Source organism: Nicrophorus vespilloides, unplaced genomic scaffold, assembly GCF_001412225.1.
Source record: "Nicrophorus vespilloides isolate i.1.1-1 unplaced genomic scaffold, Nicve_v1.0, whole genome shotgun sequence".
NCBI classification, from domain to species: Eukaryota; Metazoa; Arthropoda; class Insecta; order Coleoptera; family Silphidae; genus Nicrophorus; species Nicrophorus vespilloides.
In genome coordinates, this window is record NW_017098093.1 from 208,784 (window position 1) to 222,097 (window position 13,314).

Sequence of the window (13,314 nt, forward strand, 5' to 3'; positions counted from 1 at the left end):
ATACATCATATATAACACTTATAATTTTATTTATTATTTATAAATATAACAAAATTTTCCTTAAGTAAATGTAAATTACGTGTTTACTTTTTTAACATGAAATAGTCCTGCTAGCGCATCTTGTAGAGCTCTCATACAAGCAATATTTGCTTTGTATCCACCAGCCATTTCTTGTTCAGTTTCTGATCGAACATGTCTAGTATAACCCTTATTTAGCACTTCATCCATGGTTGGGGGCTGAGGACCATCAGTGGTAATAGTCACAGATTTATATGAATAAAGAGGTCCTTCATCCAATTTAACTGGAAGATATTGTATTGATTGTGAAGCCCTGCCAAACTGAACGCCTGTGGAAAACTGTGTCATCTTATTTGGTAATTTTGCCACTTCTACTTCTTCTCTGTTCTTTTCTTCCTCTACATTCTGAGCAAATGTCTCTAGAATATTCTTGGCATTTGCATTTGAAAACATCAACTCATCAATTAAAGCTTCTTTCTGTTGGATTTTCTTTTTCTTTGCATTAACTTCCTCTTGTTTAATAACATTCTTACGCAGTTCCTCTTGTTGCTTCTCTATTTCCAAAATTTCTTCTAATTCATACTCTTCTCTACCTATTTTAGATTTGTTCTTTATGATAAAGTCCCTGTTTTCCCTTTTATATTGTTCAATTTTCTTGTTTGTTTCAACAATATCTACATCATTAGTTAAATTATAAATTATTGTTTCTATTTCTTCAAGATAGTCATTGTATTCCCTGAGACTAGAAAAGTCCTCCTCCTTTTTATTAAAATCTCTGAGAACTCGTTTTCGAATATCAACTTCTTTTTCGATAACCGGATCTTCAAACAGTTGTACTCTGAAATTATTTCTTCTAAGTGGGATTCGACAATCAGGGCAAGCTCCAGATCCTAAAAATATTTAAGTATTGGCATAAACATTAATTATAATAACTAGGCTTATAATTACCTTTTAGAAACAGCAAATCGACACAACTTTCACATAAACCATGGCCACAAACATTCACCATCATTTTTAGAGATGGATTTTGGAATTTTGATGTCTTGCATCTTGGACAAATAAAGTCGTCCATCGTAATGTTTACTTAAATTTCTAAACCAAACTAAACACAAGTTTATTAACTATTACACAAACAAAACTATGGAACAAACATAACCTATGTTTATCTAGGGTCCAAAATATTTTTTTAAATTGTGTATAACTTAACACAACCGCTAGGAGGATTTAGAAGAGTTTTGGTTATGCAACTTTAGTATCACCCATTACATGCAAATAAAAAAGTTTCACCAGAGTGCATATTGATGGTCACCAAAGCCGTAACTGAGAGAGTAAAAAATATAAATCGTTATAAAATGATTATATGAAAGTGGATCATATTCATTCTTCAAATTTACTAAATATTTTCAGTAAATCTAATCACGTATGTAACCAATGATTACAGCACATACAAAACAACGTTGTTTAGTATTTGTACCTGAAAAAAATATTAAGGAAGTAAGAAGCAAATTACTTTGTAAGAAAATATATATTTAATCTGTTATGTTCGTTCTTCTTAAAAAGTATAAATTATTTGTTTTATTCATAATTCTCTTCCTTTGCACTAAATAAATAATACGGTTATATAAAATGCTATAGAAAAAAGTATTGCATCAATATATAAATAAAAAAATCTCAGATTCTATATACAAGTAAATATATATATATACGTATGTGTGAATTTATAAAATTGTTATCATCACACGAAACTGCTTGTAGCTTGTTCCAGATATCCTTTCGAGCAGTCCTTCCTCAGTTTAGGATTCCAATTGTTCAAAGATTTGGGAGCTATTTTAGGTTTAGGTGGCAAAGGAGGAGGTCGAGGACTACCCTCCGCCTCCTCCTGGAATATCGGATAAACGCAAAAATTATTAACGCGATTGTTGTTACTATAGTCGCCAATGATCATACGGTTCTCATAATTGCCGTTCATTGCCTTTTTCTCTTGCTTAACCCTCTTCCCGTCGTTTTCCTTATCCTTAAGGAAATCGGGCAATTCGAAATTTATTTCGGTGCCGCGCTGGTCTTCTAACCGAGATCTTTGCGCTCTGCTTAATCCTTCATACAGTTCCTCACTTTCACTGGTATTCTGAATTTTCACGCCAGGATTTAGTTTTGTGATGAGTGGTTTCTTGAGCTGATCGGAGTTCGCCACATCCTCGACACTGCTGTTTGTTGAACCCTTCGATTTTCCAGCCAGCTTCTTCTTTTTATCCCTGTTGCGTTCTGAATCGCGGGGTTTTAAAAAGCGCCCAATAAGACCGGAATGCTCGGAGCCCCAATCCTCACTCTACACAAAAGCAACGAATAAAGCATTATTACAAACACGAAACATTTAAAATAAGACAAAGTAATTTGCACATCATTCACTTTATTTTGTGTTAGTATTAATATTAATATTTCAACCTACTTTGACGCTATCCTTGTCAGACTTCTGTTTAGTAGCCTCAGATTTTTCTTGTAAAATATCCTCGTATACTTTATTGGTTAATTCATCACGAGCCAATTTTACTTCAGGTACAGATTGTTCAGGAATTGCAATAGATAATGTGGCATTGTCGAAGTGGATCACAGATCTTTTGCAATCCACGGGTTTACTACCGGAGCTCACGCAGACGTCTTGGAAGTTGTAGTTATATTTCAGTAGCAGAGGTTGCAAAACATCGGAGAGTATCTTGGAACATTTGCATTTCACAGAAATCGTTTTATTTGGAAGTGATAACTTAAAGTGGACTTTCTGCTCCACATTTACTTCACATCCCACTAGCATCGTTGATTGCAGATTAACATTTAAACCCTGCAATAAAGATGATTGAGTAAAAGTTGTCGATATGTAAATAATAATCATTTACCTTCGGATGTTTATTTGTTTGCACGTCAAAACAAGAATAGACGATGCCTCGTTTTTCTAGTAGCCGATGCACAAGCTGCTCAATCGTTTCGGATTCTCTAATTTGGACAACTGTAGAACTTCCGTTCACCAAATTCACACGACACAGAGCCCTACCACCCCCTGGCTGCTCGTCCTGATTACTTTTTTTCGAATCCTAAATAAAAAATAATTAATTAGAGCATTTTAAAATTATATAAGCATAAAATTGCATACATTGGAGCTGATAGCCAAGTCTAAAGACGTTAAGGAGGATCGGCTGCTGGAGACTTCAGTATTTTTATTGGCCACCACCTGATGAGGACCAACGATATTCTCATTTACATCCCCTTGCTTTTGATATTCAATTTCTCCGCGATCTTTTGATTTAGACCTATTCTTCCTGTGCCACGGTAACAAACTCTTCCTCCTGCGATCTTCCGCATTCGAAAGTGATTTTTTTAATTTACCACCGCCCGGATGCAGCAACAGATTTGGATCAAACTGCCACTGCAGAGATTTACCGTGCATGCATTGTTTATAAAGCTCGGACTTTAAAAACCTCGAGTAACTATCAAATTTCATCAGATTGAAAATTTGTTTCTGGGCCGCCAAAAAAGCATCGGCGGTTACACGTTTAAGACCTTGTTCGACGTTCTGCCGTGCTTGTGAGTCAACGTTGACTGCCTCAGGTGCACCGACTCGCAGGTGCTGTTGATAAATCCGTTGGGCTTCCGGAGCAGAGGGTGACTTCCGGAACCGTTCGCAAGCGGTCCAGAAGTAAATATTCTCTGCGCTGAACTCCTTTTTCAGAAATTCCTGCGGAATTCAATCGTCAGTATTAAATCAAAGTAATTAAATCGCAGGGTTGTTTATTTCACTTACGGCGAATGTATGAAGACCGGCGGGACATTCCAGTAGTTTCTCGAAGGATACGGCCCAATTAGTGGGTCCTCCGACTGGAGTTTTGATCGTTTCGTTATCCTCGCACTGGAAATATTTCAAATAATATATTTATTTTTTTATTACCTCTACAAGGAATATCGTTTAAAGCAAGAATTATGTTAATAGGCGGGGGTCATGCAAGCAAGTTAATTGAAGCCAATAACAATTTATATTTTTGTCGGTGTTTTATTTCTTTTGGATACCTTGGGAACAACGTCAGGGGGATCAACAAGTGAAGCGGGTCTACCACCAACACCAACACCATTGCAGCAGTCCTTCTTAGCCCTTGTAGAGCCAATGCGACGAAAGGAGTTGTTGAGGCGCCTGAAGGGTGGCCGCAAAGCAGCCGCCACCAGCCCTTGGCCCAATTCCGTGACCTCCCTTCACACAGAAAAAAGAACAACCATGCAAATCACCGCCACATACAAAATGACAAATAACACATTTGAAATACGTAAATTATAAATAGAGAAAGTATCTATTGACCTGATCCCAATGAAACCCACCACTAGTTCTTCGTAAAGCACGTTAAGACTATCCACTGCCATTACGTATTGCAACGAAATCTTCTCTGCCAAAAAGGAAGGAAACTTTCTTTGCCTGACGCCCATTGAGCAAATATAACGAACATTTATCTTATCAGTTATTTGATAATAAACAAATAATATTTCTATAAACGGTTTCGCTCCTATATTTTTTTGTATCTAATTTTTGTTAATTAAAATAATAGGCGCAGTAACAAAAGCTTAATAATTCATCAAATAATTACGTATCCACGAGATAGCTCGTTTGTCATAAATTTCAATAAATTCGTGCACATCCGATTATATATAATTACTATTGTTTGCGAAACGGAAACTCACGCCGTAGATCAAAGCTTCCGTTTCTTCTGGTACTGTCACGCAGCAATAGTGCATTGGCATAATTGGTGGAACGAACACCCGCGGAAGTAAAATTTCAATTGAACAACGCTGCTTTAAACAAGAATGTTTGAGACGAAAGATCGCAGCGACCGACCGCGTATCGCTACACCCAGATAAGATAATCAATTTATTTTATAAGAGAGGTTTCTCACCTAAATATCATTGGGCTGTGTTCTATCCATATAACGAATTCATAAACAAACGCTGACCTTCACAGCACCAAGTCACAGTTCAGACTAAAAAGTTAAATTCCGAAACGGATGGGGAAATCTACTGACTGACTGACTGCATGTGCTCGCCGCCTTAAACCATTGACGTTATTGTGAGAACCAAATTATATATTTATATATGAAGGGAGCGAAAAGTCCAACGAACTTTTTCCGCTCCAAGTAATTCCCGTGAACAGGTACTACGTTTTATAACAGGTGAACAGGGGAAGGATCAGGTGCACCACATCTGGTGCATCGAAATTCCGTTAAGCAAGTAGCAGATTCTGGAGACGATTTATTGTTGTATATTCAAGCAAATTCAATCAAATAATTCACCCTTTCGATTTGTTTTCATTTTCTTTGCGACTATAACCAATAAATCGATTTCTTATGTAAAGAAATAATTAAAATAATATACATATACTCCTGCAATTTGCATCGTTTCTAAAATAAGAAAATTTAGTGAAGTTTAATTCAAATTCTTATTTAAAAAAAAAACATACAGTGTTAATTTAATAAATTATTAATTCTTGGTCAAAATTTTAATATTATAAATATGCAGCAAAGATTATTTGAACGGTCGTCGGTACGTTTTACGGATGTTAAGATAAAACTCGTCCAACGTTTGCACAACATAATGATTATACAAATTTATGAAGAACCAAAAAGGTGAAACTTGCAAGGTGAATGTATGTCGGGATGGCATTCCCACCCATTAAGTTGGTTACTATAGCTTTTTTTAATTTAGTATTATCGCTAGTTTGTGCGACTCATAATAGGCGTGAGATCACATCAATACTAATTGACTTTAATAAGTAATGAATATTAATGCAAGCATCCGCACACATAGGCTGCCTGGTATATAACACAGGCACAGCATAGTCATCCCATAAACATGCATGTAACCCATACACACACACTAACTGCCTGATTACGAGCCAGACAGGACAACACTCCGCAAAGATTCATTTATTTAACCCGCCTGCCTTTCCGCGTAAACATTTTAATTGAACGAAACCTGCATGGAAAGCTCTGCCTACGAGTTTTCTTTCAATATTCATATTCTGATATCGGTATAAATATTTGAATTGGAATCAATTTGAAATTGCGATGTCAATGGGTAAACATTTACTACTATTTTTCAACACTTTACAGCATTGGAGAAGTGGGTATACATACATAAATTAGACATTTTGCTAATATAAATATTTTATATACGGCAGAATGAAACGAGTGGGATAAAAGAACATTCGTGTTATTTTTGTATTATTATTGTTAATTAATTCTAGTATTATATACTAAAACACTATAGTGCATTACTATGTATCCACATTGTGCCCCAAATACCAAAAGGTATAAAACCATGAGTTATCAGTAAAGTAAAGTGAATCACTACTATTAAAAACAATGTGAAACGGTGGTGATAGAAACAAAGAGAAATGAGAAAATCCGCTGTTTCGGCATTGACATAGATTTCGAACGCAAAGTTAGCTGGAAGCATTGAATCGCATCACAGATACTCTGCGAACGGAAGTGTGAATAATGAAAATGACTGTGTGTAAATTACGGCTTGATGAATTGGCCACGTTATGATTTAATATGCATGTCACGGGGAGGAGGACGCCAATGCATCGCGTCTAAAGGAAATGTAGATTGGCACAAAACTGACAGAGAATTCCGATCTTAAAGCATATAGATATCAGATCAGTCTTTTATTTTAGTAGCAAGTCAAAATTAGACAGGTATAACTAATAAATGAGTAAGGATATTTAACTTTTATACATGTATGTTGTTTATTTTAGAAGCAAAAAGTGAACAATAATATTTTTTTCTTATTTGTAATCAAAAAACAAGTATATGAATAAAAATGTCATGACTAAAGAAAAACATAATAATTCTTAAAGAATAAAAAGCAATACCGTGAAGTGCACTGTGTATTTATTTCTTGTTTGCGGAGACAGATTGTGTAACAGTGTTTTATTACCTTGGACAGTTATTAGATTGCGATTATTAATAGGTATTAATATGCGGACTACTTTGTACTACTGTAATACTGTTTACAATAGCTCTTTGTGAAATTAGCATGCTCATAATGTAATATTTCTATTGATGATTATATTGGACTGTAATTGGATTCCTGTTAGATTTAATAATAATAGTAAACATGCTGCATGCCGTACGCAAAAGACTATTAACTTTGAATACAGAGTACACATTGTTGTGTATTACTTTTGAAATTATCGACGAATTATATATACCCAATTCATTTAACATAAACGAAAAAGTCTACGTTCCATTGTGGCAGCGCCTTTACGTTGTGGTCGCAAAGCTGACCAAACTGGCTACAATTGTTTGCGTGAGTGAGTTGAAGAATGCATGTGCTAATTAAAAGCAATAATTGCCGGCTCTAATTGCAAACGTTGGCCTCGATGGGCGAAAGACCCTAAAGAAAGAGCGAAACGAATTGAAATGCAAAGCAAGTTTCCAAAAACATTTTTTATACAATCAAGTTTCTCTGCGATTTACTCTGTTCTCGTACATTCACACGCAGAACAAGTAACTCAAAAAGTGAATTGTTACGGTTTCATATTCTTCTGTGAGAATTTCCTCTGGGCCGTTTCGCTCCGTCAGCACTTTTGCTCAACGATCGCACACAACAATACTTTCGAAATGCAAATGCGGATGGTTTACTAAGTGCTGGATTGTTGTTATCCAATACAAAACCACGTTCAAAAGTATAATGAACTGTGCGAAAAAAAATATACATAGTAGTTTCTACATATTGCTTTTTGTTTATCGCAGTTGGATTTTATCGCATTTGGTGACCAAATCACAAAACATAAATTGCAGACATCCTGTAAAGATTGGAAAATGGATTTTTGCGGTTTTAGTAGCGAAACAAACAATAACTAAACGAAACTAGTCAGTTTTCTTTCTTTCTGTGTTTCCGCTCCAATTTATACTACACATGTTTACTAAATAATTCAATAGAATGAATTATTATCAGCAAAATAATATGGTTTAAATTGTAATGGTTATTAATTACTAATACATTCAAAAAAAATGTTACATTAAACAAAAAAATATTGATTTTATTTCAATAACAGTATTAAACCAATTAATAACAGCAAAATTTGAAAAACTAGAATGAATTAACTGATGGCAGCTGATCCGAATTGACGCCATTTCAAAAATACCGAAGGTCAAATTATTCAAACGATTTAAATTCGACTTTGAAGATGAAACCCATTCATGCACATACGCACATTCATACTTAAAATATATGATACATGTGCGTCATGTTTGTCTCACCAATTAATGACGTTGAAAAATATTCTTAAATGTTGACTACTTTTTTTTTCTATGAATACACAAAAATTGTAAAATACGTAATTGGCATTTCAGAGGAAACCACACTCCTCTGAAATGCCACCGATAAAAAACATTTCTTGTACACAATCACATAATAACGCGTAATACTCATATTCACTATACATTCATATAAGTAGTAAATGCATTTACGATAGTAGTAATATTCTAATGAATTCCTTAGGTATTTAAAATGATAGTAAGTTAAATTTGTAAATAAAACGTAGTTTGAGTAAATTAATTAAAGGTACCACTGTATATTTAGGATAATACGACCTTGATTTGCGAGCATAAATTGTTGCAGCAATATGCAACGTTAATTTATTTGTAGATCAATTTGAGTTAAATTATATATGTTTTCTATGTATGCAATAAATAATGATTATTAATACACGAAATATTTTACGAGGGGCTGCACAGACATGCAGAGCCTGTAAGAACAGGAAAACAAAGCCATGAACTGTTAGGATTTCAAACGAAAGAAATCGAAACTCGCGAAGAAACAACTGGGCTGGTATGAATCAAAGCGAGTATTCTTAGAAGAAACTTAATCACTCACGGGCATATTTCCATGGTTCCGAAGCTGATTCACTTAAATTCCATAATATGAAGAGTATAAATCGCAAGAAGGACTTATTCCAGTTGCATAAACACCAGCACCGATATATAAACAAACACAGTACGAATACAACAATTTAAAAGGCTAAAATGTGAAGTAGATTGTCGCGAACACGCCTTTTCTCAAGGTTTGAGCAATCCCAGGCCATGTATACAAAGTGTACACAAAACACGCGAGCTGAGTGTTCCAACAGTGAATGCGCGCAGAGAAGGCGAAACTTTGAATCATCTCCAAAGTATGGAGGGAACGTAAACCGAATAGAAAACAACCGCAGACCCAATTATTGTTTCTACTCTGCACATATTTATTTATGCTTCATTTATATGGGTGGAGATTGTTTTAAAGAACATTGTTTGGTTGACTGGTTCAACGGCCGTTCAAATTTTTAAATTCGATCCGTGAGAAATTTCCAAATTCGTGGCGACCGCTATGATTTCGATACCGCCCACATCACAGAAACCCACATCTCATTAGAGCCAATTAGAACAATTTCATTCGGATCAATTAACAAGATCACTCGACACACTGCTCGAATTCCATTCCCATTAATACAACAGAGAACGACGAGGCCATCGAATAATTATTATATGCAGATTATATATATTTTTATTAAGAATTTACAATTTTGAAGAAGCTCTATAGTAAAATAAAACTCAAAAAAATAAACTGCTTAATACAACATGTCCACTCATATTTTACATAGACTTGTAAACATTTTAAACTATCTTAAATATAAAATCTGAATTCCATTCCAAATTACCTCAACTCGGCTACTCTTAGTAAGTAAAGTAATAAATGCGTAATGACTATTTAATTTATTTTCTTTAATAAAACAATACCATGATACAATTATACACGCCCATCACATCTTAAAAAAAATGCCTGCAGATGTGTTTTCTTCTAAAAATATAGAAACGAATGATTTGAAAATAATGCATCTAGATCCGGACCCGGGCAATTTTTGAACCCGGCCATAAATCACAATGAATGACTAATGTTATGAATTATATAATTTCATGACTTATTGAATTATTACCAAAGTAATATCTGTCATGAGTAATATCTATCAGAATAGCACATATTTCAATATTTTTTCTTAACCTCAAGATTTGTTTACATCACACTTACAGCCTTGGCGAACCTGAATATTTGCTCTGGAGTACCTTGTATACTAGTATCATAGAGAACTACAACTTGAACTTTAATATTAGGAACAATAAACATGAAAATAGTATGATGATTTACAAAAAAAGGAGTCTATCCCTTTTTCTACCCCATTTCGGGTTTATCGGCCTCCACAATGATTTACGTTGATGCACCAAAAGTAATGTAGGCAGACCTATTTACGTAACTTTGTTTCGTTGGCCTAAAACTAGCTTCATACAACATTATACTTGCCAAATAACTTGCGTAGTGAGTACTATATCTCAAAATAATATTCAATAGTATATATCATTTGGGATGGTAAATCAAACGTTGTGCCTTTATAAACCAAAAGGCATTTATATATACACCAATTATTCAGGAAAGTCACGCCTTATTCAAATGTCGGTGAAACGTTCCGAGTTTATAATTAAATTCAAATGGCATTGGCATACCTTCTAATTTAATAAATCCGTTTAAAATAAATTATCTTTCTCTGGAAGCTTGCGAAATCAAATAGAAAAAAAGAAAATACAAAAAAAAATATGTATATGTAGAAAACTATTCATTCTGTTAGTATAAACCAAACCGAAGCCAAATATTTATGGACGTCTATAAATATTATGAAATAAACAAAAGACTCACCGAAATCCGCCCGTTTCTTTCGATCCTAACATCCGGTTCGCTTTGGGCGACGAATCGTCTACTCTCAATTGCACCCTCCAGATAAGCGAGGTCCTGTAGGCTTCCTCCGCACTTCTCAGCGATCTCCAACTTGCTCAGCTCTTCACAACTGTAATTTGGCTTTGCCATCCCGTATACTTTCGGACTCAGTTTATAGTTTAAAAGGGAAGTCTCGTATTTATCAGCAACGTTATCAAAGCTGGTGCCTAGATTGCGTCTTTTACTGCTCCTCTTTTTACACACCTCTGGGACTTTGAAAACCTCCGCACTCTTCGAGCTGTGCATTGAGACGTTATCGAAATCTTCTTCTAACGGTACATCGATTCCTCTCTCACTGAATACTTGGCCTGTGTCGACGTCGCCTTCGCATCGACCTCCCAGAACCCTGCAATTCAACCTTCCAAGATCATCTTCATTGTTCTGCTTTGCCAAGTAATCCCGATCTATAGCGTTCTTAATGCTTAAATTTTCGCAAGCCCTTATATTATTCAATTTAGCTCTGACGTTATTGAGATTCGCATCGTTGTTCATTGGTGGCAGATCTAACGAATCCAGCTGGATGTTCGATGCGATTATATTGATAGGCCTATTGGTGTTGTTGGGAACGACTTGAATTTGTCTATTGGCTGGGAATTCCACAACCAGAATGCGATCGCTGACGTTACCGCAATCATCCCGGAAGCCGATGCCAGAATCTGAATTGCTGGAAGCACTGGGCTGTGGCGAATTCGCCACCAGCTCCTCGACTATTCGATGGGGCTCTACAGTACTTTGTAATCTGTACATGTTCTGCACTAAACTTACAATGTACAAAGCATTGCGCGGGAATTCCAAACAGTATCCTATAAACAAAGATGAGTTAAATTAATCATACTTGAGTGAGTGTATTCACCTCTTCTTCTAGGTAGTTTGGACCGATGATACAATTATCATATATACGAAAGTATAACCGTTTCGTGCATGATATAATCAAGCATCTCTTCAGAAGAGTACACATTTCAATATTTTCTTAACTACTATTGGTGATTATTTTATGCAACCAATTCAACAACGCTTTAATCTTATTGGTTCTTACCGGTAATAACATCATTTGTGCAACTGATTCTAAAGTTCTCAGCTTCTTTCGTGTGGAGATTATGATCAATGTATTTAGGATCAGTGACAAATACATGGCAACTGTTCGACACCTCGATTGCTCCTTTTTCGTCGTTATTGCATTTCTTCTCAGAGTTCCAAACATTAGTGTAAGATGTTTCGCATTTCTTCTGCACATTCTCGCAAACGGCGCTAGTTACTAATCCGAAATATCGAGAATCTTTGTCCATTGAGGAACTAATGTAAACAACGCGATTTGTCGGGTAAATGGCTAATATATTATTGGAGGAATTTTTCAATGTTAGACAAGTTGGCAGAATTGTCATTAACACAGTGGTTGGTTTACGCTTCTCCTGTCTGAGTTTCTTGATGCACCCACAAACTGTTTGAAGTCGAGAGTTGGGCAACAATTGTTTGGGCATCTCTATAGTGCCTAAATAGCCAACAATAGCTTTATACTCTATAGGACCACCTTCCTCCTCCATGGGATTGGAGACAGGTAGGCTGCATGCAACATCCTCATAATTATCATCTTTCTTGGGGACCTTCTTATGCACTTCATGTTTATAGCCCCTATGCATACGGGGTTTCCCCAAATACTTGGGTTTTCTAGAGTTGACCATTCGACCCACAGTTATATCCTCATCTGAACTATCTGAATAGTAGTTCTCAGCAATGGTCATCTTAATGGGACCAATACTGTTGCCAATAAGATTCACCACAGCATCATGGGTGATCTTGGAAACGGAAACCCCGTTAACAGAGATGAGGAAGTCGCCCGCCCGAAGGCCGGCCTGATCTGCTGGCGAATTGGAAACTATGCAGGAGAGAATGCAAGGCTGTTGGCCGGAAATCGTGAAACCGAATCCGTTGGGGCCACGCATAACTTCGACGGTGCGGATCCCATAATTGGGGCGCTTTTTTCGACGACGATTCGGATGCATAGCTCGTCGCCCAACCAAACCTTCAATCAGATGACTTTGCACGCAGATAACACGTATTATTTACAAAATAATGCCAAAACAAACGACGACGCACGCACACCACAAACAAACACACGTCACTTCATTTAAATGGCCGTTGACTAGAATGCCAACATAAATTACGCCATATGCAAAATGCACGATGATATAGGCAACCACTCCATCATTAAATTAGCTTCAGTATAACACAAATTACATAACAATAACAGTATTATATTATTTACAATTGTATCAAGAATTTTATTCTATAGTTAAACCACCGAAAAACCTTGCATCTAGTTGATTTTTGACATTTTTATACGTAACAAAGCTTATATGTCTATACTTTATATACTAGTCGATAGACAAATAAACAAGAAACATATTTATAACAATAATTATTTCAACAGAATTATTATAAAGTACATTAATTTAGTTTCAT

At 35.6% G+C, this 13,314-nt stretch overlaps 2 protein-coding genes across 2 annotated transcripts; both read right to left on the reverse strand.

Moving 5' to 3' along the window:
* Nucleotides 1-64: 64 nt before the first annotated feature.
* On the reverse strand, nucleotides 65-1,219 carry LOC108561662 (CDK-activating kinase assembly factor MAT1). The gene is made up of 2 exons (XM_017919697.1): nucleotides 967-1,219; nucleotides 65-908 (listed from the first exon to the last, which is right to left on the reverse strand). Exons 1-2 carry the CDS (start codon nucleotides 1,088-1,090, stop codon nucleotides 76-78), a joined length of 957 nt encoding a protein of 318 aa, XP_017775186.1. The 5' UTR covers nucleotides 1,091-1,219; the 3' UTR covers nucleotides 65-75.
* Nucleotides 1,220-1,691: 472 nt separating this feature from the next.
* LOC108561675 (regulator of G-protein signaling loco) lies at nucleotides 1,692-13,168 on the reverse strand. The gene is made up of 7 exons (XM_017919727.1): nucleotides 11,891-13,168; nucleotides 10,777-11,657; nucleotides 3,809-3,913; nucleotides 3,161-3,742; nucleotides 2,907-3,101; nucleotides 2,465-2,851; nucleotides 1,692-2,344 (listed from the first exon to the last, which is right to left on the reverse strand). Exons 1-7 carry the CDS (start codon nucleotides 12,852-12,854, stop codon nucleotides 1,754-1,756), a joined length of 3,705 nt encoding a protein of 1,234 aa, XP_017775216.1. The 5' UTR covers nucleotides 12,855-13,168; the 3' UTR covers nucleotides 1,692-1,753.
* Between the last annotated feature and the right edge of the window lie 146 nt (nucleotides 13,169-13,314).